This window comes from Schistocerca gregaria, chromosome 8, assembly GCF_023897955.1.
Source record: "Schistocerca gregaria isolate iqSchGreg1 chromosome 8, iqSchGreg1.2, whole genome shotgun sequence".
Classification (NCBI taxonomy): Eukaryota; Metazoa; Arthropoda; class Insecta; order Orthoptera; family Acrididae; genus Schistocerca; species Schistocerca gregaria.
The window spans coordinates 492,711,949-492,738,993 of NC_064927.1; the positions used below are offsets into that span (position 1 = coordinate 492,711,949).

Genomic DNA, 27,045 nt, shown 5'->3' on the forward strand with positions numbered 1-27,045 from the left:
CAAAGCCAAAGAGAGAAACACTCTACAGGTATGCCAAAGTAAAATGCAGAAGAAGATACTTGGCATCTCTCTGAAAGACGCAATATTGAACACCTCGATACACAAGATGTCAGCAACAACAGACACAGCACAACAGGCTGCAAAGATCAAATGGAAATGGTGTGCCCACGTGGTGAGGATGCGGGACGGCAGATGGGCGGCACAAGGTACCACATCGGCAAGATACTTCCAGGAAGACTGAGACCCAAATGGTCAGACTTATTCAGAAAACAAGCAGGAAGACAGTGGACCTGCATAGCCAGAAATAGAAAGGAGTGGAAAGAACTAGAACTGCAAATAAATGAGCAAGTGTAATTCTATGTGTAGTCTGCGTTAAGTGCGGTACTCTCACGTGGACTTGCTCACTGTGTGAGTCTTTAAAAGCAACCACCACTACTTGTAGGAGGCCTTTGCCCTCAACGGGAGAACACAGGCTATTTTCATTCATTCATTGATTGGGAATAAGTGTGAATAAGTGTAGTCACTGGGTATAAGAATAGTTGTGGGGACGAAGAGAAAACATCTTTAAAAATGAACTGAATGAAGTGAAGTAATAATCATGAATTTAAGATACATCTTTGTATCCAACCTCCCATTCACAGTTTTAACAGAATTCTTTACAGAGCAATTACAGTACCTCGGTGCGACTGTTATTTGACGAAAGAATGTAATCTTCTTGTACTTTTTACTTTTCACTTTCTTTAGGGGGTACAAAAGTATTAGTTGATTTAGTCATCCTCGAGAAGGCACATGCAATGTGTCCTTGAATAAAAATGGTATTTGGTATTTAAAAAAAAAAACTGCTATTTTAAATGTCTGTCCTTGCAACTTGTTTACAGTAATTGCAAATATAATTTCAATAGGCAACTGTCTTCTTGTCAACTGAAAAGGCTTGCTTGAAGCAGGTGGTGTTAAGTTTATTCCTGGTGTTAATCAGTTGAGCATTACTTGTGAATAGGGGACCCTGGAAAAACTTTCATAATTTTATTTTTGTAAATAACGAGTATTTGGATTAAGTGTAATCATGGGAATACAGGTAGTAGGTGGCAATGACAAATGTGTTTGTCATTTTGGAATGTATATTCATTTAGAAAAGTCAACTTATATGGTGGGCAGAGATAATGGACTACTGCAGTGGTCACGATTATTATCTATGACAATGCTGAATACAAATTATACAGTTAATAAGCACTTTAAAACAAATAAAATGATATTTGTAATAAGACAACAAGAAACAGAAGTCTCTTATCTATTATTAATAAGTTAGCTTAGTAAAATACACACATGAAGCTGGGATCCATGATGCCCTCTTGCCTGTGATACACTGCTGGAAACTGAAATAAGAACACCGTGAATTCATTGTCCCAGGAAGGGGAAACTTTATTGACACATTCCTGGGGTCAGATAGATCATATGATCACACTGACAGAACCACAGGCACATAGACACAGGCAACAGAGCATGCACAATGTCGGCACTAGTACAGTGTATATCCACCTTTCGCAGCAATGCAGGCTGCTATTCTCCCATGAAGACGATCGTAGAGATGCTGGATGTAGTCCTGTGGAACGGCTTGCCATGCCATTTCCACCTGGCGCCTCAGTTGGACCAGCGTTTGTGCTGGACGTGCAGACCGCGTGAGACGACGCTTCATCCAGTCCCAAACATGCTCAATGGGGGACAGATCCGGAGATCTTGCTGGCCAGGGTAGTTGACTTACACCTTCTAGAGCACATTGGGTGGCACGGGATACATGCGGACGTGCATTGTCCTGTTGGAAAAGCAAGTTCCCTTGCCGGTCTAGGAATGGTAGAACGATAGGTTCGATGAAGGTTTGGATGTACCATGCACTATTCAGTGTCCCCTCAACGATCACCAGAGGTGTACAGCCAGTGTAAGAGATCGCTCCCCACACTATGATGTCGGGTGTTGGCCCTGTGTGCCTCGGTCGTATGCAGTCCTGATCGTGGCACTCACCTGCACGGTGCCAAACACGCATACGACCATTATTGGCACCAAGGCAGAAGCGACTCTCATCGCTGAAGACGACACGTCTCCATTTGTCCCTCCATTCACGCCTGTCGCGACACCACTGGTGGCGGGCTGCACGATGTTGGGGCGTGAGCGGAAGACGGCCTAACGGTGTGTGGGACCGTAGCCCAGCTTCATGGAGACGGTTGCGAATGGTCCTCGCCGATACCCCAGGAGCAACAGTGTCCCTAATTTGCTGGGAAGTGGCGGTGCGGTCCCCTACGGCACTGCGTAGGATCCTACGGTCTTGGCGTGCATCCTAGCGTCGCTGCGGTCCGGTCCCAGGTCGACGGGCACGTGCACCTTCCGCCGACCACTGGCGACAACATCGATGTACTGTGGAGACCTCACACCCCACGTGTTGAGCAATTCAGCGGTTCATCCACCCGGCCTCCCACATGCCCACTATACGCCCTCGCTCAAAGTCCGTCAACTGCACATACGGTTCACGTCCACGCTGTCGCGGCATGCTACCAGTGTTAAAGACTGCGATGGAGCTCCGTATGCCACGGCAAACTGGCTGACACTGACGGCGGCGGTGCACAAATGCTGCGCAGCTAGCGCCATTCGACGGCCAACACCGCGGTTCCTGGTGTGTCCGCTGTGCCGTGCGTGTGATCATTGCTTGTACAGCCCTCTCGCAGTGTCCGGAGCAAGTATGGTTGGTCTGACACACCGGTGTCAATGTGTTCTTTTTTCCATTTCCAGGAGTGTAGTTAAAAGTCTCTTTTATGTTAACATGTTCCACAAATAGTAAGTTTTAGTGCAAAATCAGTATGCAATGTCAGAGGCCAGTTAGAAAACCTTTCTTGCAATATTTCATTCATTCCTGCAAATGTTGGGGGGAAAAAAAGATCACTATGGCAGGGAAAAAACATAAATTTGATCCAAACCAACACTCCCCTGTGCCAGAGAGATACTTTCTACATGGAAGTTAAGCTTTATGACATAGTTTGTGAAAACATAAAAGCAAGTACCGAGGTCTAAACATTTGGAAAATTTTTAAAGTTATATTACAGCATTTCACTTGACTGAAGAATATTTAAGTGGGGGAAGTAGAGTATATAAATGAGAATGATTTGTAATTTAAACATGGATACACAGAAATGTCAATTCTGCAGAACTTTCTCTCTCTCTGTCTTCCAATGTCTTATGCACAAGCTGCATTATAAAGGACCACTGCTCGATTCCGAGGCAGAGGTCTGATCTGCAGCTGGGCATCTTTTGTGCGTTCTTTATTGATATTCCTGTGTCACCAGCAGAACAACACCACAGGTGGTAAGTGGGACCCACAGCCCATGTCCAGCTTTGCAGTAGGCTATGCCTCGCATTTGCAACACAGTGTCATGCACCACAATATAGGGATGAGAACGTCTTCAAAAGATGATGTTATAATAAAGAACATATACAAATATTTTATTCACAAAATCATACATAATTTGATTCACATGTACAGAACTATAAAACAATCAACAAAAATAAATTTACATGAACCAAACATACACAGTACATGGTGATTAAGTAGTATCAGAGTGCAAATACAGGAACACCAATCCTTGAAAAAAATAAATTAATGAATTAATGTTCTCTTTCCTATTTAGCACTCACAATACAGTAATTAATTGGTACAAAAGTAATCTACAAGCAGTCTTCAAAATTGGTACAAAAAAAAAAAAAATCAGCAAGGACAGTAGGAGCTTATTCACATTTTGTCGTGTTACACACAACAAATGTGGAGTGAAACTCAATTTTGGCATCATAACAACAACATAATAACGTCAAAAACCTCTAAGGAAGAGAACCACAATAACTCATTTAAATTTCATTTGATTGAGTGTGGAACAGAACATGAGTCAAAATGTATTTTTGCATGATACAATACAAAGCTCTCTCTCGACCTTATAGTGGAAGAGGAGGAAAAAGCAATACTGGTACATTCTGACACTTACAAACTCATTTATTACTCTAAAAGGAAAGTGAAAAAAAGAAGACTTCATAATGCGATCACTGTTGTGATTAAAATTCTCCAAAAATATTTGGAGTTTACATCTCAATACTTCACAGAAAAGTCTGCTACCACTGTAACTGCATTCCATGTCAGTCCGTATTTGGAATTTACTGAACACATACATGCACATTAAAATACAAAATACTGCAGGGTTGCATGACCTTTGTTACATGTAAAATCACTTGTGGTGACATATTCAATGCAAAAAACCACAGCTTAGTTACAGAATACAAAACAGGAACCATTAAGAGCATATATGCAAGAACAACCACCTCTAACTATCAATTGTTACAACTAATTCAAACCACTGCCTCAGGGCATCACTAAGAACTGCCGGAAGAGCACTAACATCTCGAAGCACTACGTAGAATGGAAATGGAAAGTCATCCATATACGATGTGAATTTAACTTTCCCACCAGTGAAGTCAGTATTTCGCACATCCAAAATTGAAGTCTGAAACACAGATGCAAACACACCACTCTCAGATAAAGCAAATAAGTAACTGCTCTAGCATAGGTTTATAGCCACAACTAAAAATTACTTGCAACACACAGTAAAAACTAAATAAATATATCCATAAACAAACAAATTTTGCCTGCAAATTAGAGGAGCAAAAGAAAACACCATATGTAAATAACAAAGCACCTACGGAAACAAGACTTTCACATTTCTTACATTTAGTCAGTTTCTTGTGAGTGCAATGCAACTTACACTGTCGACACTGTACTATATGTATATCTCAGTTTTCAAACTTAATACAAGGTCTGCTTTTATACAGTGACTGTTGTCTGCAGCTTTTTTCCCCCCTTACCCACCAAAGCCTTGGCAATGACAGATCAATCTACAGAAGGGTTAAGACATAGCTTAAAAATTATGACTGGAGTGAAGTTAACAATGGATATTTGTACATCCAATGGGGTCCACAGTTAAAACAAATTTTCTGAATAATGATAATCTGCTGTTCTGGCTGTCATTAGTTGGATTTTCAATGTTCCTTTCCTTAAGGAATATTCTGTCAGTACTTGGAGGGACATAGACATATTAGAAATTGACATGCAGATATTGATGTTCCACAATAATACTTATTTAACAGTTCACTGTGAACCAGCTTTCAGCATTCTAGCCATCCTCAGAAAGCTTGAGACTAACAGATCGTCCACACAACATCAGCAAAAGTTTAAAGCTGTACAAGTAATGATTTTTCAAAGACACATGACGGTATACAAGCATACATCTATACAAATCACAGGCTTGGCAAAATTCACATAGAAGAACAAATAAATCTTATATTACTTTAACCATAAGGATTAAAAGTAAATGAATTACAAGCTAAAAAACAGTACACAAGTGAGTACTGGCACAGACTATTATGTAACATGGAGAAAATAATTGATGACTGTGAGGAAGAGGGAGCAGGGGAAGGGAACAGTCTTATGGCGAGGGAAATATTAATTGGCTGTTGCTACTTTAGAAGGGCACATAATTGAACTGTATGTACTTCCGCTATGGGTGACATCACATTTAATATCACAAGAATAACATTCATTCAGAGCATGCTCAGCAAATATGGAATCCTACTTTTTGAGTCTTCAACTCCTTTCATGTTCAGTAAGAGACCCAGTCTGGTCATTGCAGATGGGACACGACATCCGGAGACAACAGTGGCCGCCTGCGTGTGACTTGTGCATGCACGCCTGTGTGCAAGTGGGTGTCCTCCCTCTGATGGAGGTCTTTGTCCTAAAGAGTAATGTGGCAGTGCTGCAATATATCCTAATTTGTAAATTAAAACTGCCATGTAAAAGGTCAGTATGTTGCCATAGTTTACACTGAAGGAGTTTGCCATAATTCTAAAACTGTCTCGTTCCACATCACAGGGAGAGCTTGCAAATATGATCCGTGGAATGCACAAATAACTGAACTAAACAGAAATGGAACAGATATACTCAGATGGATCCAAGTGAATATCATGCAACAGTAGGGGCACAATATATGTGAACATATGGAAAAAGAGGAAAAAGTCCCAAGCCACAGACCAACTGCGCAGAGTAATTATTCAGTGCTGCACTTCATTAATAGACTAGGGAACATACAAGATAACAGTTCCGACAGTGCACAGGGCCCCAACAGTAAATGTTTAGACTCATTTAAGCATTATAAATGGCAATAATAACACCCACTAGAAACAACTGGGAACTATTAGATGTAGAGGTTTCACTATTTATTTCATCTCGAGTAGTTCTGATCGAAGAGCACTTCAAAGTTGCTGACGCCCAGCTATGGTCTGATCCTGACAGTAACAATCAGTACAAGAGGACATATTGCAACAGCACTTGATAATTTAGTACTAAAAGCAAGCATCTTTCATGAACTAGATGTGATAATGAACAGTTTTTCTGATCATCTGTCAATTTTGCTAAGAATTTCAAAGAATCTAAATGCTTACTCAAGTCACACTACTCATTGAGTATTTACTGCATGAATAATTAGATGACTGTTACCAAGAACACAAGGTAGATGACAAATTTTGTTATTTCCTAAAAATATTCTTAGAGCATATGAATTCAGTCTTCCTTTACAACAGGAAGGAACATTTACAGTAAAAGCCAAGCAAAAGGGTGGCTAACATATGGAGTCAACGTGTTTTAGTTTAAAAATGAGAACTTTATTTAATGTAGACAACTGGCCCTAATCAGTAACTTGTGAACAGATTAACTCTAATCATAAACTGTCACAGCCTTATGATCATTTATGTTAACTGAATCAAAGAGTCTGATTAGTTTGCCAACAGGAGATGAAGAAATCGGCCACATGAATCTGTTCTCCAACAAAGCTCAAGGTCATCTTACTATACTTTACTGAAGAAGCCTGCAGTGGCTGTTTTTGCCTGTTAATGGCTTGTCCCAGTCTTCATCCCTGAATGCTCTCCTTCAAATTGTGATTTATGGCAACCAATGTGACAATGAAAGAACTATGCTAAGAAGAAACTTACTTCTTATGAGGCTGCTGTTCGAGGACTACTACTTGATTCATATTTCACATTTCCATTACCAAAACGGCCATAATGTGCAACTATAAAATAGTTGTAGTTATGTTTCATAATCCTACAGAGCTTGAGATATATATGAAGTGTATTCACAGTTGTGAATATGGACAACCACTGGCTGTATAACAGAATGACAACAATGAGAATTTCAACGTATATTCCTGAACAGGGGAGACACTTCAACTGAAAGTCGCTTGCTCGCTAAATGCGATATTGCAGTACCTGTGTTCTTCAGAAGTGAGATAGTGTTCCTTCGGACATGCATGGATGTCCAAAGGAATATGTTCTGCGGCGACTCCAGCCATTATGAAATACATGAAATGTGTTCACAGTTGCAAGTGTGGATAACCATCCGCCGTGTAATGGAATGACGGCAATGAAAACATTTGCCAGATTCTGATTTCCTGCTTAACACGAGTGGTCACCTTACCAGTAGGCTATCTGAGCATGCTTCATGGCCAGATTCAAACTTCCATATGGCATTGACAGACACATGGTTGACAACATATGAAAGTCAGATCTGGTCACAAAGTGTGCTCGGATAGCCTAATGGTAAGGCAACTACTTGCAATAAGCAGGAAATCTGCCCATGACTCTTTCTAGTCAATTGTAATCCTTCACTGCTCTAGTTAAATACAACATAATGTTGCAGGGAGGTAAGAAAATTCTTTAACATAATCTACATTCAAATTTAAGGGTACAGCATTATACTGTTTATTAGCAATTTAAGTTGAGTTTCTATTCCACTTTCACAAGAGAACTACCCTTTTCAGAAATCTGTTTTTCAAACACAATACTTTCAGACATAAGAGGGTTGGAACTTAAAATGTGGCAACTATTTATTCACAACCGATATAAAAGAGTTGCACGTTTGCATCTGTTACTGGCCTTCAAAGTAGTCACCAGCGTTGGGTAGAACCCGTTGCCAGCAATGTGAAAGGGGTAGTATACCGTTAGCACAGCCTGTTCTGTTGATGATGTGAATGGAGCGGTCTATTGCCTGTCGAACCTCTGGAACAGTTCTGAAGTGAATGCCACGAAGTGGTTCCTTCATCTTTGGAATCAAATCAAAGTCACAAGGACTTACGTCCGGGGAGTACGGTGAATGGTTAAGTACTACCCAGACCCATCAACAAAGCAGAGCAGCCACAGCTTGCCAAATCAAGATAACATACGGATTTGCTTCTGCATGATGGTGACTTCCCTACTACTTCTTACTATTCGGTCTTCTACATTGTTTCACCTCTCTTATTTTGGCCTCAGGAATGACATCTGCTAGCTGCCAAAAACTGCTATTATATAAAAAAATTTAATGACTAATTTAAATTGCGGATCACTATCAAGTTGACTTACAAACTAAAGATTTGAAAGCACAAATTTAATTGTGAAGGCCAATCTTTTGATAACACAGGCCAACAAATTTTTTTTTTGGAAGGCTCCCTCAACCATTAGGGTTAATACCCAATGGGACTCAGGGCAAGTAAGGCTAGCAACCTGCTTCCCTGGTACTTTAAATACGATGCTGGCAAGAATCAGAGCAAAATGCCTCGGACCTTTGGAAGTAATAGGTTTAACATCAGAAGAGGCACCAATGTTAGCACTGAATAGGGGATCGTGGAGGAATTTTATAAGGGGGGCTGTGCTCCAGACTGGACGCTGAAAGGCATAATCAGTCTTAAATTATGATGATGAAACTTTTTTTTACTTTGATAGCTGATCTTCACAGATTTTTATGAGCTGAATCCAAATCTAGCCTTAGTTTTTTGTATCACTCATAGTTTTCGGGCAATATGCTTTTTATTATGTAGTATAAAAATCCTAAGCTATAAGGTAAATGTGGAAATTAGTGAAACACACTGTTACAACATAAGCGTGGTTTGTATTTACAGTAAGCTACTTAAAACGATTATGTGTTAGTATTGGTTTCACTTTTCAGCTGGAATTGGTTTTTTTAACTAGTTTTGGATGAATCAATAAACAGCCTCCAGTCTTCCTTTTTGTATTCAATACCAAACTCATTCACCAGATTGGGAATTTCTGAGCAGTACACTAAATCACCTTGTTGTTGAAAAAACTTTAAGAATTGCTACTCTCTCTTTCTACACATGTATATGCTGGTTCCAACTGCCAATAAGCTATTTTCTTTTAATCTAGAGCCAAGCAATTCAGCTTTTTCTTTTGCTATGCCCAGATCCCTAAACAAATCCTGAGGCTGCATTCCCACTGCCGGCCGGGCCGAGCCGAGCCGAGCCTCGCCGGGCTGCCGCCCGCTTTGGTATCAAACACATGGTTTTGAATTGCGGTGTTCATACTGGCGGCAGGGCCGCGCCAACATGGCGTGAGCCTCCCGGAGCCGAGCCGGCGACATCCCGAGTGTTTAATATTGCCGGCGCGAGCCGACCGCAGGCGCGAGCCTGTGGAGCAGCACTACAGCTTCTGCAGTACAAGCATCACTCGTCTCCCTTCTGCTGTCATCATTAATTGGAGGTAGTGAATGCTGTACAAAGTTCTACTTCAAACCAAGAAGTATGTACTAATGAATCTTACCTCATCGTTATACACAATTTTTCTTCTGCTGTTATACTACTGCGAAAATTTGTGTTCTGTTTAGAAATTTTGTCTTGAATGTTTTGCAGCACATACTGAAATGTATTATGATCCATTCTGTAATTTGAATAAAATTTTTCAGGATAGTTTTTAAGTTCTTCATATAAAGAAAAAAAACTCTCCTATATGTCTGTCGCTATTTATGGGGTGAATCCATAATCTCCTAGTTCTTCTGTACTTCAAAACTCTACGAGTTACTGCAGAGTCAAAACAATACCAATAAAAGAGTGAAGACATTGTTCTACACAACCGCACAGACTAGCTAAAGGCGATTAACTGTTGACTGCAGCTGCGTTGTCTACTGACTTGCTTGTCAGCTGTCGAAGGGTGGGGATCTTTTTAAATTTATTTATTTATTTGGCCTCCGGCCAGCCATTTAGCCAAAGAGTGGGGATTACCTTGACAGTGCAGCGCAGCCCACCAAGGAAGAAAAAAAACAATGAAGAACAATGAAACATACATCTGTGCCGATCTACAGATCTTTCATTAACTCTCCATTATTTTTTCTGTCAAAGTAGACAACGAGACTACAGAAATGCGCTTCATTTAACTTTTAGTTCGAAATACGAAATGTACATCATACTAATTGTAGGATGTTGATGACAAATAATTGTTTGTCTTTTGTGATGCAACGTGTGGCCAATTATAAAAGCATAGCAGATGATTGTCCAGTAGCCGAGGAAAAATTCTTACACATTTGGATTTATCTAGAGAATGAGACCATTAAAATAATACGAGGGAAAGGCACTAGGTCTGCGCTGATCACTAGTAATTAGTTTTTTTCTGTCCTGCATTATATGACTACACTAAACCAAGCTGTAACCGTGCGAACTCCGTGGCTTGCGGACGCGGCACTGACGCCACTGAATAGCTCGCATTACTTGTGACCAGAGACAGGTATCAGTATCATTATCATTTCAAAAACTTTTTCGTACTTTTAGCTACATTTCATTCCCAACAATGTATGGTCTAAAACGGATCTAACAGTAAGCTACCTGCTACATAACTTTTTCACTACAAGATTTGTAAATCAAGTGCACAACATTGACAAATAGCATCATTTCACAATGACTGCTAAGAAATATGTGGCGAAGCCTTATATACGGCTAAGAATTTTTAAAACCTGAAAATCAGAGAAGTGGATTTCCCCCCATTTCGCCGTCCCGGCTCGGCGCGGCGCGCCATGTGAATGCACTACACGTCGGCCTGAGCTGGCTAGGCATGAGCCGAGCCGGTAGGCATCAGCCCGGCCCGGCCCGGCCGGCAGTGTGAATGCAGCCTTCAGCTCGGAGTGAGTAAACAATGTGAGCTTTAGACTTTCTGTATTACAGTGGACTTCATCATCGTCTGGTTCATCTAAATTAGATTGTACATCAGAAAATACTTGTGAATAGAATTTAAATCATCTGGTGGTTCAGGAACCGGCAAATCTACACCATGTCCTTCTGGTCGGATGGTGGACGGAAGTTAGGGTAGCTTATTACCTTCTTGTTTTCTGAATTGTGACCAGTAATATCAACACTGCAAAAATAGCAATCATCGGAATGATTTCTTGTCTCATCCTGTATCATAGGAACAGCAAATCCAAAGGCTTTTTTCTCCTTTTTGGACCATTTTATCCAAGATTTATCTTGATCACCAAGTTTAGATCCAAAGTATGATAGAAAAACCCTTTTCACAAAGTCTGTAATGTTTCTTTGGTGTTTTTTAATCACAAATTCAGTACAAATATAACAAAAACTCTCAGCAAAGCTTCTCCAACCATGATTAGACATTGTACTGTGCACATGTGCAGGAAACGGGAAAGTTAGGTTAGGCTGACAGTAAAGAAAACACCGTATGTTAACACAAAAGTAGAACTGATCCTTTTTTTTTTTGCCACCAAATGTTTTTCAGCATGTTACCCGTCATCCACATTCATTAAACCTCCTTTTCAAATTATTTTAACCACATAAAAGCTGTAAAGCTTTTAAAAATTTACGGAATTTAATAAATTTAACTATAAAATGTGAAGAAATGGTGGGTGATACAGTTTTTTTAAGTATCATATTTGGATTTCCCACCCTAAAAAAACATAAGAATAAGATATTTTCAGCAAAAAAGTTTTTCCATGGTTGGCCTGTGTAATTTGTGACTAAATCTAATAGTAAATTAAATAGTAACTGACCATGCTACAAAATGACTTGTATGATTCCAATATTTCAATATAGAGCTCTATACACAAGGGGGAAAAATCCATACTATGTATTAAATACTGAAAATGATATGAATAAAATGCTCAAGACGGAAGAGGTTTCTCAAAAGGAAAATCATGTACATACCTCATATTTTGGGTTATCAATAATAATAAACACAGTGAAAATTCGCTCTTGACGTGCTCGACCAACGGCCCTTTCTACAAGCAACTTCCCTTCACTGCGAACACCACGTCCATCAGACAAGATGACTAACAGCTGTGCTCGATCTGCAGAGCTGCGTGTCCCATGGTTCTCAAACATCTCAGTCACAAACTGGACTAAGGAGCCCACTTTTGTACTTCGCTGATCAAAACGAAGGTGTTGCAGCAGTCTGTAAAATTAAGATCCTCTCTTTACAAATCTTGTAATATTTGTACTAATTAATTAAGCTAGTAAGTAATGAAACGATTTTTCAATAACATGTTCTACAGACACGAATGCCTTCAGTCATTCATAGGAGACATTACATTTTTAATAAAAGATCATTTTGACTTTTGAATTCACATGAAGTGCTTAATTTTCAAATAGTTAAAATTATAATATCTAGAAACAAAAACAGAAAATCACAAAGAGCTATCATCTAGGAAAATAATGACACAACAGTTACAAGAAAATATGTATAATACACCCGAAGCCCTGAAATTGTTTATATTGTTTTGACAGATGCTGTAAAGGTTATAAACTTCACCATGGCAAGTGCTCTAAAATCACAGCTGGTCACACATTGAGTGAAGATGTTGCCGTTGTTCTTGTTCTTGTAGTGGCCTTCAGTCCAAAGACTGGTTTGATGCACGTCTCCATGCTAATCTACTCTGTGCAAGCCTCCTCATCTCCGAGTAACTACTGCAACCTACATCCTTGTGAAACTGCTTAGTGTATTCATCTCTTGGTCTCCCACTATGATTCTTAACCCCCACACTTCCCTCCCCCCTCTCACCCGTTACTACATTGGTAATCTCTTGGTGCCTCAGATTGTGTCCTACCAACCGATCCCTTCTTTTGGTCAGGTTGTGCCACAAATTTCTCTTTTAGCTAATTCTAGTCAATATCTCCTCATTAGCCATGTGATCTACCCATCTAAGCTTCAGCATTCTTCTTTACCACCACATTTCGAAAGCTTCTATTCTCTTCTTGTCCAAACTATTTGTTGTCCATGTTTCACTTCCATACATGGCTACACTCCATACAAATATTTCAGAAAAGACTTCCTGACACTTAAATATGTACCTGATGTTAAAAAATTTCTCTTCTTCAGAAATGCTTTCCTTGCCATCATCAGTCTACATTTTATATTCTCTCTACTTCAACCATCAACAGATATTTTACTGCCCCAATAGCGAAACTCCTTTACTACTTTAAGTGTCATTTCCTAATCTAATTTCCTCAGCATCACCTAATTTAATTTGACTGCATTCCATTATTATTGTTCTGCTTTTGTTGATGTACATCATATACCCTTCTTTCAAGATACTGTCCATTCAACTGCTGTTCCAAATCCTTTGCTGTCTCTGACAGAATTACAATGTCGTCAGCAAACCTCAAGGTTTTTATTTCTTCTCCCTGGACTTTACTTCCTACTCCAAATTTTTCTTTTGTTTCCTTTACTGATTGCTCAATATACAGATTGAATAACATAATGGATAGGGTACAACCCTGTCCCACTCCCTTCTCAACCACTGCTTTCCTTTCGTGCCCCTCGACTGCAATCTGGCTTCTATAAAATCTGAAAATAGCCTTTCACTCCTGTATTTTATCCCTGCCATCTTCAGAAACTGAGAGAGAGTATTCCAGCCAAAAGCTTACTCTAAGCCTACAAATGCTATAAAGGTAGGTTTGCCTGTCCTTAATCTATCCCCTAAGCTAAGTCATAGTGTCAGTATTGCCTTGGGTATTCGTAAATTTCTACAGAATACAAACTGATCTTCCCAGAGGTTGGCTTCTACCAATTTTTCCTGTCATCTGCAAAGAATTCGTGTTAGTACAAGGGCTATTCAGAAAGTAGGGAACATTTCCATCTGATGCCACTAGGCACGTGCTGATCGTGTATATTTTGCTATGTGCGTGCTCGGCAGCTCAGTTGGCATCCATCCATGACAGTGGGAACACCTCTGCGCATCTGGTTTTTTTAATGTTCAAAATTGAAATGTGCGCTGTAATCTAAAATCCCGCCAGTTGTGAGGTGCGGTATGTGATGTGGTTTTTGTTGGCAAAAAACCTAAAACCTATAGAAATTTATCTATTACTGTGCGAAGTGTACGGAAACAACGTAATGAATGAATGTTCCATCTGGAAATGGTGCATTCGTTTTAAAAATGGATGAGCCGACGTTCATGGTGAAGAGAAGAGTGGACGCCCAAGTACTGTGACTGACAATCTTGCTGCTAATGTTGACGGAACGTTTTTTTGAAAACCATTGCTTCACAATAATGGAGCTTTCACTTTCTTTTCCACAAGTTTCACAGACTTTGTTGCTTGAAACTGTCTCTCAAAAGCTAGGCTAGCACAAATTTTGTGCAGAATGGGTGCCCAAAATGCTTACAGAGCACCATAAAGAACAGTGAATGGGGGCAATGTGACATTTCTGGAGGCCTACCACAGACATGGTGATTCATTACCAAATCAAATCGTAACTAGTGACAAGACTTGAGTGAAACACATGAATTGCGAGATAAAATTACAGTCCATGGAGTGGGGGCACACAAGGTCCTCCCAAAAAGCAAGATAATGTTTGCAAACCTTGTCAGCAAGGAAGTTGATGGTGACAGTGTTTTGGGATAGGCAAGGTGTGCTTCTTATTGATTTTCTCAAACGTGGAGCAACCATAAATTCTGCCTGGTACTGTCGAACTTGGCACAGCCTCAGAAGAGCAGTTCAAAACAAATGCCAAGGAAAGCTGACGTCCAAAATTTTGTTTTTGCATGACAATGCCCAACCTCCCACTGCAAACTGCACTAAAGAACTCCTTAATTCATTCAAACGGGAAATTTTCCCTCATCCACCCTACAGCCCCGATCTTGCACCAAGCGACTTCCACTTGTTTCCCAAGATGAAGAACTGGCTTGCAACACAGCCCTTTGATGACGGCATGGGACTCCAGGCAGGTGTGACTCACTGGCTGAAGTCTCAGGTGGCAGAATTTTATGACGAAGGTCTTTCAAAGCTTGTCCACTGCTATGATAAGTGCCTCAATGTGTTTGGTGATGGTGGAAAAGTAGCACGTCAGTCGCTCTTTCAGATGTATATAATAAAATGTATTTCTTGTACTTAGGTTTTTTTTTTTTTTTTTTTTTAAATGTCAAAACATTCCCTACTTTCCGAGTAGTCTGTTGCAGCATCCATTTTCTTTGGAATTGGAATTATTATTTTCTTCTTGAAGTCTGAGGGTATTTCGCCTGTTTCATACATCTAGCACACCAGATGGTAGAGTTCTGTCATGGCTGACTCTCCCAAGGCTATCAGTAGTTCTAACAGAATGATGTCTAATTTCGGTGTGTGAAGATATGGTAGGTAAATTTAGAAGTTTGCTCCCACATACCAAGGTACAGAGGTTCTCTCACAAAAAGATTTTAAACAGAATACGTGAACTAAGGTCTGAGGTTTTTACGTTTTTCAGTGACAAAAACACTGGTATATTATACAATGAATTTTGTCATTGATGATCAGTGGTTATCTACATTGGTCTTTTTCACTACTATCTTTGACAGGATTCCTACTTTGAATAAGGGTTTACAAGAAGGAGAAACAACAGCTTTCTTAGCAGGTTATAAAATATCATCTTTGAAAAGAAAGTTGTCTCATTTTAGTTCACAAGTGCTGAACTTTCAATAACTTTTCTTGCATTATCTGTTCTTACATCGCTTTTGGAAGACAATGAACTAGCAGCCATGGAAGATTTAGTTCAAGACATTATTACACATTTGGAGGTCCTTCAAAAAGTTACGAAAAGTTCTTTGCCGAAGATTTCACAAAATATTACTGGACAACAAATCTATTTTCAATAAGTAGTAATCACAAAAGAAAATTTCATTGGTGTGACTAGTGACAGTTCAGTGAAAGACGACTACAGAACCCTTCTCTTCTGCAATGAACAATCAGATTTTTGGTGCCACTAGTTACTACTTACATGCATAAAAGTGAATTTTCCAAGATTTTTTACATTAAACATAAGTACAGAAATAGAATAAGTGCTTAAGATGACTTGGGGGTGAAGCTGACCTCAACTGAGCTAACTTTCAAGCTCCAATTAAAGAGAGACAGCAACATACTTCCACCTGAAACTTGTAAATATTCTTTCACCATAATCTAAATTTGAGAAGCATCTAATTACTGATCCTGACGTCTGATTCAGCATCAAATTTCAATTTGAGCCCACCTTTTTTTTCTCTTAATTTACTACACTCTATGTTAAGTTTATTACTCTCTTGCACAACTGGTTTACATTATCTGTGATGTAAAAGTTTAATATATATTTTAAATGTCATTTTCATTTCTTACTCATTGAAGATTTGTATCAGAACCAGTTTAATTTAATTTCATATTATTTGCCACAGCAGCAGATATATATAGATGTAGCAGTCGGGGCGAACAGGCTTAGATGGTGGGGTCATGTTACACACATGGAAGAAGCAAGGTTACGCAAGAGACTCATGGGTTCAGCAGTAGAGGATAGGAGGAGTCGGGGTAGGCCATGGAGAAGATACCTGGATTCGGTTGAGAATGATTTTGAAGTAATAGGCTTAACATCAGAAGAAGCATCAATGTTAGCACTGAATAGGGGATCATGGAGAAATTTTATAAGGGGGACTATGCTCCAGACTGAACGCTGAAAGGCATATTCAGTCTTAAATGGTGATGGTGATGATGATGATGATGATGATGATTATTATTATTATTATTATTATTATTATTATTATTATTATTTGCCACAAACAAACACCACATGTGAGCATGAACAATTCTGTAAAAGAGTGCTTCCACGAAACCTAATGATTTGTGTATATCACATTTCTACCAAACACAGTTGTTGACCATCAGGGTGCAAAAACCACATGTGTGTTGCCAGTACTGAAGAAAATGGCAAAAATTATCCCTCCTGTACCATTCCCTGTCTCTGTAGCAGTCAACACTCAACTTTTTGCACCCACTCTCACCTCTCCTCCACCCCAGAGTTTGTTATAAAAGAGAACAACCTACAATGATAAACCTAAATTTCTGAAAGTGCTGTGCAGTAGGCAGTGGCAGAAAGTCTGGGTACCCCTGTTCTGGAGAACTACCGAAGTCAGTGTGTGGAATTCTTAAACATTTCATTCTATATCATTTCTCACTTTTCAGATTATACATTAGAAAACACATGTTCTACAAAATCACCTTGCTTAAACTACTTTCATTCTTTTTCTTTAACACACATCATTTATGATTATTTTAGCCCTACAATGTCGACAAAAATTCAAACATTTCATATGTTCACTACCTCTTTTTAGGAATTATCATGGAGCCAACAGCTCAAAATGGAACTGCGGAATCACAAAGTAAAGTAAAGTAGCAAAACAGGAATCATCAAATGAAGACCTAAAAAATGTTACGAAGGTGTTAAAAATGTTGCGAAGATGTTTAAAATAGTTCTATTTTCACCTCTTGTTCTCCATCTGGTGCTTAAATTCAGATAGGAATGATTGTGTTAATATTTCTCCATTTCCAATTTCACCTGTAAAAAGTTGACACCTCTTCATTTGTTGACAGAAGAAACTTAAGCAAGGCTGACCAACTTGAAATATTAAAGAATATGCTGAGAAAGAAAGCACTAGAAATGGACTGTCGCATAACATGCAATCTAAGGGAACTAAGTACTAGCAAGTTATATCAACATAATGAGCATCATAATTTTTCAACTGCAGTGTCTTTATTTCCATTCATTTGTATCAGAATCTGCAGTGGATACAAACTGTGTTCCAAGTCTAAACACTGAAACACTTTATGACAGTTCAGCTGCTAATATTTTGGGATGAATACCAGTAATGGCCAGGATGAACATCTTGTATGTGAACAGAGTCAGAGTTAGAACCCCCCCCCCCCCTCCCCAAAGAAATGATTATTTATGCCCTTGGCTAGGTGGTGATACGTTAAGGATTCATGACAGTCATCATACTGCTATCTTCAGTTTATCTATCTCAAATTCACTAACAAGAACAAATCAGTTACTTACGTTGCACCACTAGTGTGGGTGAACGGCTGTCCCAGTTGGTGTAGGATGTGGATGTCCTCTCCGAAACTGACAACTCCGAGTTCACCCACTTCCAGGAGTGTCAGCGCTTGGCTGACCAGGGCCACGGACTCAAATGTCATCTGTTAAAAATATCAAGGGCTTTACAATGATCTGAGTAAATATTCAAAGTGAGGAGAAAGATTATAGAACAACCCATCCTTTCCCCCACAAAACGCGCGCACACACACACACACACACACACACACACACACACACACACACACACACACACACACTTCCATGACGTAAATGCATTTTTAAAAACTGAAGCACAGTGACAAATGAAATGTTCATACATCGAAAATTACCGACAGAAAGGCATTTTCAGAGCACGCATAGGTATCCTAAACTGCCTCTCTACAACAAGCAATGAACTACTACTAAACTTACAATATGTCTTCCCACAATAGTTATATCTTGATACCATTTTACATTTGTGCTGATTTATTACACTAAATAGAGGCCTAATTCTATATTTCATATAGTTGCTTGTCTTGATAATGTCTGCAATTGATAAAGTAGCAGGAGGCACTTAAAATAGGATGAAGACAACTTTTTTTATTTCTCTGAATGTCAGGTTCCCTTATCAAGAGTTAAATATTAGCTTCTCTTTAGTTTTGCACGAGTTTCAAACATTGCAGTTAATATTCTTGGTTTTCTCTTCCTTTTCTACATGTAGGAGGAATATAGTATGTTTACATGAACAGAGATATATGTACATTGTGGGAAAGCCTGGAAAATATTCTTTAGCTTAGGTAATAGCAACATGAAAACAAAAACAACAAAAAATAATTTTGTATTTAAGAACAGAGTACCTCTTTGGCTTGGTTATAGTCCATGCTGGAAGAATCATCTATGCCTAGAACAATCTGATATTCTCTCTTTGATGGTTTTGTTCGACGCAACCATATTTTGTCCTTACGAAACTGGCTAGCAATATATGGGATAACCTGAAAAATTAACAGATTACATAAGAAGACAGCTGTATTTAGTGAAATAGTACATTATAGCATCATCAACAGCTACACAACTAAGCTAACACTGCAAACATGTGGAGTGCTGGACTTTTTTTATTTATTAAAAAAAAAGCTAATGAGAAAAATGATAATGGGAAAGCTGAAAATGGTAGTGTACAAAAACTAGAATCTGTCTCTGGTGTGCTTTTCAACATTATTCTGATAAGGTCTTTGCACTGAAAGAAAGCAGCAATCCAGAGTGGGGCAGGAAGAGGGAGGGATAGTCTGGTACAGCTGGGGGACAGAGAAATGAGCACAGCCTGAAGGAGCATCGGGAAGCTGTGCCTGGCAGCCTTTTCCTGCTGCCATCTGGTCCCAGTGCACTCCACCAGAAGGGCGATCGTCTCTCCTTCCACCTGTACTCTACTGACCGTCCCCCTTCCCGGCCCCACTCCAGACTGCTGCTTTCGTTCAACACGAGACAGTAACAGCCTTTTCATTGTGCCTGTGCTGCTTTTGTTCAATACGAGACAGTAACAGTTTGTTCATTGGGCCTATCTGCAACTCAACATTCTACCTGTATTTGGTCACACAGATCCAACTTTCTCGCTTCCCCAGTTGCTGTGTCTCAGGACTACGCTTTACTCAGATCTTTGATACCACATGATTCTTCAGTTTTTATTCTACTTTTGTTTAAAATTTAATTATATGTTTCTCTCGATCAAAACTACTTTATTCAGTTCCCGACACTGGTCACTGGCTCTCTTCAAGAGGACAGAAACTAGATTGACACAAAGCATCTCTCTGCCTTCACAAGGTGAAATGATTCTAGTTTTTGAAATAATAAACTTCAGGCCTACAGGTAGCAAATGTATTGTTCCCACCTCTGTCTAGAATTTTCACCAAAGAGAATGAGCAGAGGAAAAGGCCCCAAGAATAAACTGATTTGTCTTCTGTATGTTCAGTCAGGAAGAGTGTGTTAATGTTCAATAGAATGGTGTGGAAGATGTTAAAACAGGGATGTCACACAGCACAAAATAATTACTTTTAAAATTATAAAACTCAATTTCGGAGAGGAATGAAGAAACATGTTACCATAGTCTAATAAAACACCATATATTGATTTGCTGGTGCACAACAAAAATACAGTGCAGCATTCTCATAATGCATTTACCTTTCCTGAGGAATTATATCATCTAATATAAAGGAATTATATAATCTAATATAGAGGAATTATAAAATCTAATATAGTGCAATATAGACTTTTCTTTTTTTTCCCCAATGAGGTCTACAATGTCTATGTTGACTAAACATAGTGCCCTGCACGCCACAGACATCTTCGCAAAAATTGCGTTTGAACAGGCCACCGTCAGGTGCCACCACCTACAGGTCTCATTGTATTATTGCGGATGGTGCTCCAGATGCCACCAGGGCAGACCATCTTTGCTTCTCCTCAGTGCATGCAAATGTATCTGTCTGTGTGTCTTTTTGAGATGCCTCATGCTGAGCTCTGCACCAGATCATGGAAGATCAGCAGTGAGACCACTAAGCACGAAGCTACTACTATCATAATGGCTAGAAAATGATTGGCTCTGTTTAGCAAGTGATGAACATTATTGTATGGGAGACAGTGTGGTGCACAGTCAATCAGTGATACTAAAACTATCTGTAATCTTACTATGCTGTACATATTGTAAATAAATGCGTTGAAGTTTTAGTCATTTGTTCAGATTTGCCCAAACACCTTGCACAAACTACGGACACAACAAAGTCTTTGGAGGTAAAGTTAATAAATTTTCTGTATTACATCTCTTACTTGTTTCAGAACTTACTCGTGTATAAATCAGAGCAATACCAACCTTCCGCATATTAATTCGGCGCCCTGTCCTGAAATCTCCACGAAGACGTGATGCTTGAGTTGGTTCTAGCACGAGGCGTAACTGTTCACAGAGATCTCGAGCCAATTCTTGAGTGGTGTGGCTGAAAGAATCCCAAGCTCTTTCAGCTTCTGCATCAGATGGTGGCTGTAAAAAGTATGTGAAGCTTCTTAACAGTTTATAGTTTAATCACCATCTAATGTGCCACTAACAAAAGTGTGTTTATAAACACAATATGTGTTAATGGCAACAACACCATGAGACAATAGATAAATACTTATGAGAAGTAGTTTTTATGTTGATGCATATTCATCTAAATAAATATTATGATAATGGAAATTTCAGCAGGGCAGCAGCAGCAGCACCTCTGCAGACTCACACTGTTTATCACCAATCTTTCATGTTGTGGTGGACAGCATTTCCAGAACCAGATGTTCTGAGTTTGTGGTTAATCATAGCCTGTTCATGGCCATCTGTGCAGAGATATAGCTTTTTAGTTATTATACTCTTATACTCGAACATAATTATGAAGCCTAATTGCAACAAATCTAGTACATCACATGGCTGTCTCCAAGTGGCGTTCTAATTTTGACTGACTGGCTACTTCTACATCCTCTTTTCATGTTCTGAAAAGAGGGGTATAACACCCAAAAAAACCTATCCTCATCCCAAACAGTAGTATTCTAGCTCCCACCCAACCTAGACCAACAACTGTGTCCATAAACACCATCTGGATCTACTCTCCGGCACCAGTACCACATAGCTGTGTATGTGGCAAATATTACTACAGCAAATATTCCATGCTCGAAGATGCAATAGACTACTTACTCAACCCCATACATCACAACCTTGCTTTCAACCATCCCCCCCCCCCCCTCCCCCGGTCATATTCTACCATTTTCTCTTCTTTCATGAGACTGTACACTCTCACACCACTTATCATTCACCTGTGATTTGTGGTTGAGTGGTTACTTTTTCTCAACTTTGATAGCTGTGCTGCAGAAAGACAATTTAACATTTAGTTGTGGTAAATGGAATAGTTCTTCCAGAGCAATGATGAGACTTTCACCACACTTCGTTCTGGAGACTGGCGTGACAGCCAAGTGCAGCATGGATAAGGTGTGTGATATCAGTGCATTTGATGGGAGGTGGAACATTCCATTTCACAATGATTAACGAAGTACAAAGGGCACTAAACCAAGCATTGAGCTCTGGCTAGTAGTAAGTAGACGAACTGTGGCCCAAGTTCAAAGATATCTACCTCGCAGCACAGGTCATGATGGGTTATTAACACACTTTGAAAAGAAACTTTAAATGAAATAGGGACTAATGCACAACAGGTGTAAAACAAGACTCAGGGTTTAGATAGACACTGAATGAAATATATTAGGCTGATAAAAGGGCAATGCATAAAGCCTTCAATGACTACCTTAGCAAAATCTTACTGAAAGAAATTCTGTTAATATGCGGAGGCTGTTGGTAACACCAAGGTTAGCATCCAGGCACTCACAGATGATACCAGAACTGAAACATGCAGGCTGGGCTAGCACTCGGATGGGTGACCATCCGCTCAGCCTAGCGCTGTTGGGAAGCAGGGTGCACTCAGCCCTTGTGAGGCAAACCAAGGAGCTACTCGATTGAGAAGTAGAGGCTCCAGTCTCATAAACTGTCATACAGCTGGGAGAGTGGTGTGCTGACCACATGCCCCTCCAAATCCGCATCCAGTGATGCCTGTGGGCAGGGGATCAAATGACTGCCATTCAGTACCACTGGGCCCTCATGTCCTGTTTGGATAGAGTTTAGTTTAGTTTCAATTTGGATAGAGTTTAGTTTAGTTTTAATATCTTCAAAGTTGAAGTAATTGTGGGTGAGGATATAGTTGGTCATGGTGATTAGGAAGGATGTTGAATGTTTGAAATCCATTGGGCATTAGGAAAGGTAGTGTTCAACAGCAGTAAGGCCATGGGCATTAGGAATGTTACTGTAAAGGGAAGTGACAGTGATGAGCAGGGCACCACATGGTAAAGAAACAGGAAGTGTCAAGAGTTGGTGGAGGAAATGGCTGCTATTTTTTAGGTAGGACGGTCGGTTGCAACATATTACGGCTCAAGGTCTGGTCTACAGGAGCAGAGATTCTCTCAGTGGTGGCCAGATGGTCTCTGGGGAGAGGTATTGGGATGGGCCTAAGGATCTGAGGAGAGACTGGAGATCCTGCTGGATTTCTAGACTGGGGTCACTGCGGCAGGGGTTGCAGGTGGATGATCTGACAACTGGTGGAATACTTCAGCCAGGTAATCTTTGCAGTTCAAAGTAACAGTGGTGGAGACTCTGTCAACACAAAGGATTGTAAGCTCGAGATCAGGTTTTAGGTGGTGGTTTGCAGATCCTTCTGCGGGTGTACGGTTGAGGGATTTGGGGGCAGTCGAGGTGGATCATGGTAGGATGGAGGAGTGAACTGAGTCAGACAAAACATTGATCTTTGGTTGAGTCTGAAGGGTAGGGTAGGTGACAAAAAAGCGTTCCTACTGCAGTGACCGGCAGAAGGAGAAAAGGTCTTTAAAAAGTCCTCCACGATTGAATTTGGAAGTGGTGCATAAGTTGAGCCCTATGGAAAGGACTAATATCTCTTTGGGGCTAAGGCTTTTGGTGGAAATGTTCATGACTATGTTTCAGGTCGGTTTAGATTCTAGATTCCATGTGGTGGTGGGAGGGAGTTTTGGAGGATGAAGTAAATGTAGTATGTCTGTGAGGCAGGGGGACATAGGAGAGGTTTGGAGGTTGTTGTGGAGGTAGTGGACAGTGGTTGTCCGAGGCAGGACCTGGAACTGAACAGGATGGAGAGTTTTTTGAGGGATAAGGGATCCAACTGTGATCTACCCCCCCCCCCCTCCCCCTTTTCCACTGCTCCCTAATTACACCTGTTAACTTTCCAGAATTTCTTAACCTCTAACCCTGCCTCACCATCATTCCCCAAATCCCTCAACATCCAAACTGACCTCACATCCATAGAAAGAACCGCAATCCACCACCTAAAAACTGATCCTAATCCTATAATCCTATGTGCTGACGTAGGCTCCACCACTGTTGTTCTGAACCAAGAGGATTACTTAGCTCCCAACCCTTGCCTCATGGCTCATATCCCTGTAACAGACCTACGTTCAAGACCTGTCCCAAAAATCCTCCCACCACCACCTACTCCACTCTGGTCACAAGCACCACTTATCCCATCAAAGGCTGGGCTACCTGTGAAACCAGTCATGTGATCTACAAGCTAAGCTGCAACCACAGTGATGCATTCTACTTGGGTACGACAACCAGCTAGCTCTATGTACACATGAATTGCCTCCAATGAACTGTGTTCAAGAAACAGTTGGATCACCCCACTGATGAGCACATCGCCCAACACGACGTTCTTCATTTCAATGGCTGCTTCACAATCTGTGCCACCTGAATCCCTCCCTTGAACAACAGCTTTTCAGAAGTGCACACATGTGAACTCTCTCTGCAATATATGCTACATTTCCAAAACCCTCCTGGCCTCAATCTTCGTTAGTCATTGTCCTTACTCATCTAGCTCCATCCCTGCTCCCATTCCAGCCCTACCACTACGCAGCCCTCTACACCCTCAACGTGCCCACAGTAGTTTAATTCTCTCCTCTTTTCCACCACCCCCTCCGGCCCTCTGTCTGACCTTTTGACTGCATGTAGCTGCCCTTCCCTCTCTCCATCTCATCCCTGCACGCTCCCACAGGCAGCACTTTACCATCCCCAACCCCTACCATGGTATGCTCCCCCCCCCCCCCCCCCCCTAGCATCCTCCCTACCCCACCACCCAGTGGGCTTCTCACATCATGTGCTGCTGCCCACAGTCTGGCTGCAGAGACTGTGGTCGTGTGTGTGTGTGTGTGTGTGTGTGTGTGTGTGTGTGTGTGTGTGTGTGGTCTATTTCTGATGAAGGCCTTGCTGGCCAAAATCTCACTTTCGACAGTCTTTTTGTTGTGCCTATCTGTGACTCAGCATTTCCGCTAATGGTTCTTTCAGAATAATAATAGACATTGACAAAAGAACAAGTCACAAGACAAGGGGCAAGTCACAAGACATCTATATATCGTTCTCATATAAAACGAGTCCAGTTTTTGAGTGATAGGTAGCTTGCGCATTGAGAAACTTGTGGCCTGAACCATAATTGGGCACTGTCGTCTTCAAACACAAAGTTGCAGGCCTGAGCTACAGAAATTGTGACTAGACTGAGTATTTCTTGTTAGAAAGGTCACAGCATTTTATGTCGGACAGTGACTCATTGAGAGATGTAGGAATTATTTCAGGTGTGCAGGGGCCTTGCCATTCATGTTGTATATTAGTGACCTTGGAGACAAAATTAACAGAAACCTCACATTTTTGCACGTGAAGCTGTTATCTGGAATGAAGTACTGCCTGGAAAAAAGCTGCACAAATATTCAAACAGATTTTGATAATGTCTCAAAGTGACATAAAGATGGGAAACTTGATTTAAATTTTCAGAATGGTTGTAAATCTTTGTAGCTGTGTCAGGCAAAACCCAGATCCTGAAAGCTGGCTAAAGCCAGTTTAGTTGAAGATTTTACAAAGGATCTGAAAGTGCTGAGAAAGGAAAGGTTACATTCAGTAGGTGGTGGCGTGTTTGTTGCTGTTACACAAGTACTTTATCTTGCAGTGAAATTAAAATAAGATAGATGTTGGGGTGTTAATATGGATAGAGATTATTCTCAACAATCAGAATAAATTAATAATTGATTCCTTTTCAACCTCTTGAACCAGGTAATATTGTTATGAACAGACCAAGGAAAATTTGAATCTCATTTCGAATAGGAACCCAACTCTCACAATTATGGTAGGTGGAGCTATTAATCTACCCTCGGTTTTTGGCAAAAATACGTTTGAAATCAGTGGTAGACAAAACACTGTCTTACAGTTGTGTGACTGGGTTCATGTGTTCCTGATAGAAAGGTCACGATTCACAGTCATTAATGGAAGGTTACCCAGTGAAACAGAAGTGATATCTTGTGTTCCCCAAGGAGATTTTAATGACCATTTGCTACATTACAAAGTAATTTAGACAAATTATCTATTACGTTACATTAGATTCAGGTTTCATTCCACAGATGCAAAACACAGTAACTGATCAAAAACTGGAAAGTGTATGTCCTCCATGACTGCTAAAAACAATCCATTAAAAATTCTGAACACTGGAAAATCCAGGACGGAATGTAACAACATTATGAAAAGAAAAGTTGATACTCACCATATAGCAGAGATGCTGAGTCACAGATAGGCAAAATGAAGAGACTGTCACAAATAAGCTTTCAGCCAACAAGGTCTTTGTCAAAAATAGATACGGCCGCGCATGCGCTCACACAAATACGAACTGCAGTCTCTGCCAGCTGAAGCCACACTTGGTTACATAATGAATCACACAAATTTAAAGGTTGTTGATTCAACTAAATACCTAGGGTTATTATTATGAAAAACTTAAAACTGGAATCATTGCAAAGAAAATGTTGTGGGGAAGGCAAATCAAAGACTGTTTTTGGTAGAACACTTGGAAGATGATACTTAAAACACTCTCTACAATATGTTTGTCCTCTTCCAGAGTACTGATGCATGGTATGGAATCCTTACGAGGCAGGATTGACAAAATGTCATTGACAAGTTTTAAGAAGGGCAGCACATTTTGTATTCTCATGAAGTAGAGTAAAGATTTTCGTGGATATGATATGCAAATTAGAGTGCCATAATTTGAAAAAAGGCTTTTTCATTGCTTCAAGATCTTTTCACAAAATTTAAATCACAAATTTTCTCCTCTGAGTGCAAAAATCTTTTGTTGGCTCCCACTTACATAGTGATAAATGACCAGTGTCATAAAATAAGAAAAAATAGAGATGTGTTCATTTTTCCCACATACTGTTGGAGAGTGGAACAATTGTGAAATTTGCCAATGAAAAATC

The 27,045-nt window shown here is 40.1% G+C and overlaps 1 protein-coding gene across 2 annotated transcripts in view; it reads right to left on the reverse strand.

The window, feature by feature from the left end:
* Positions 1 to 3,467: 3,467 nt before the first annotated feature.
* LOC126284458 (midasin) overlaps positions 3,468 to 27,045 on the reverse strand; it is a 481,989-nt gene continuing 458,411 nt past the window's right edge. For both annotated transcript variants that reach the window (XM_049983379.1, XM_049983380.1), the window contains 5 exons: positions 21,044 to 21,208; positions 19,044 to 19,178; positions 18,169 to 18,308; positions 12,051 to 12,297; positions 3,468 to 4,532 (listed from right to left, as the gene is read on the reverse strand). In XM_049983379.1, the coding sequence (XP_049839336.1) occupies positions 4,353 to 4,532; positions 12,051 to 12,297; positions 18,169 to 18,308; positions 19,044 to 19,178; positions 21,044 to 21,208 (867 nt within the window). In that variant the 3' untranslated portion in view covers positions 3,468 to 4,352. The remainder of the gene's footprint in view (positions 4,533 to 12,050; positions 12,298 to 18,168; positions 18,309 to 19,043; positions 19,179 to 21,043; positions 21,209 to 27,045) is intronic.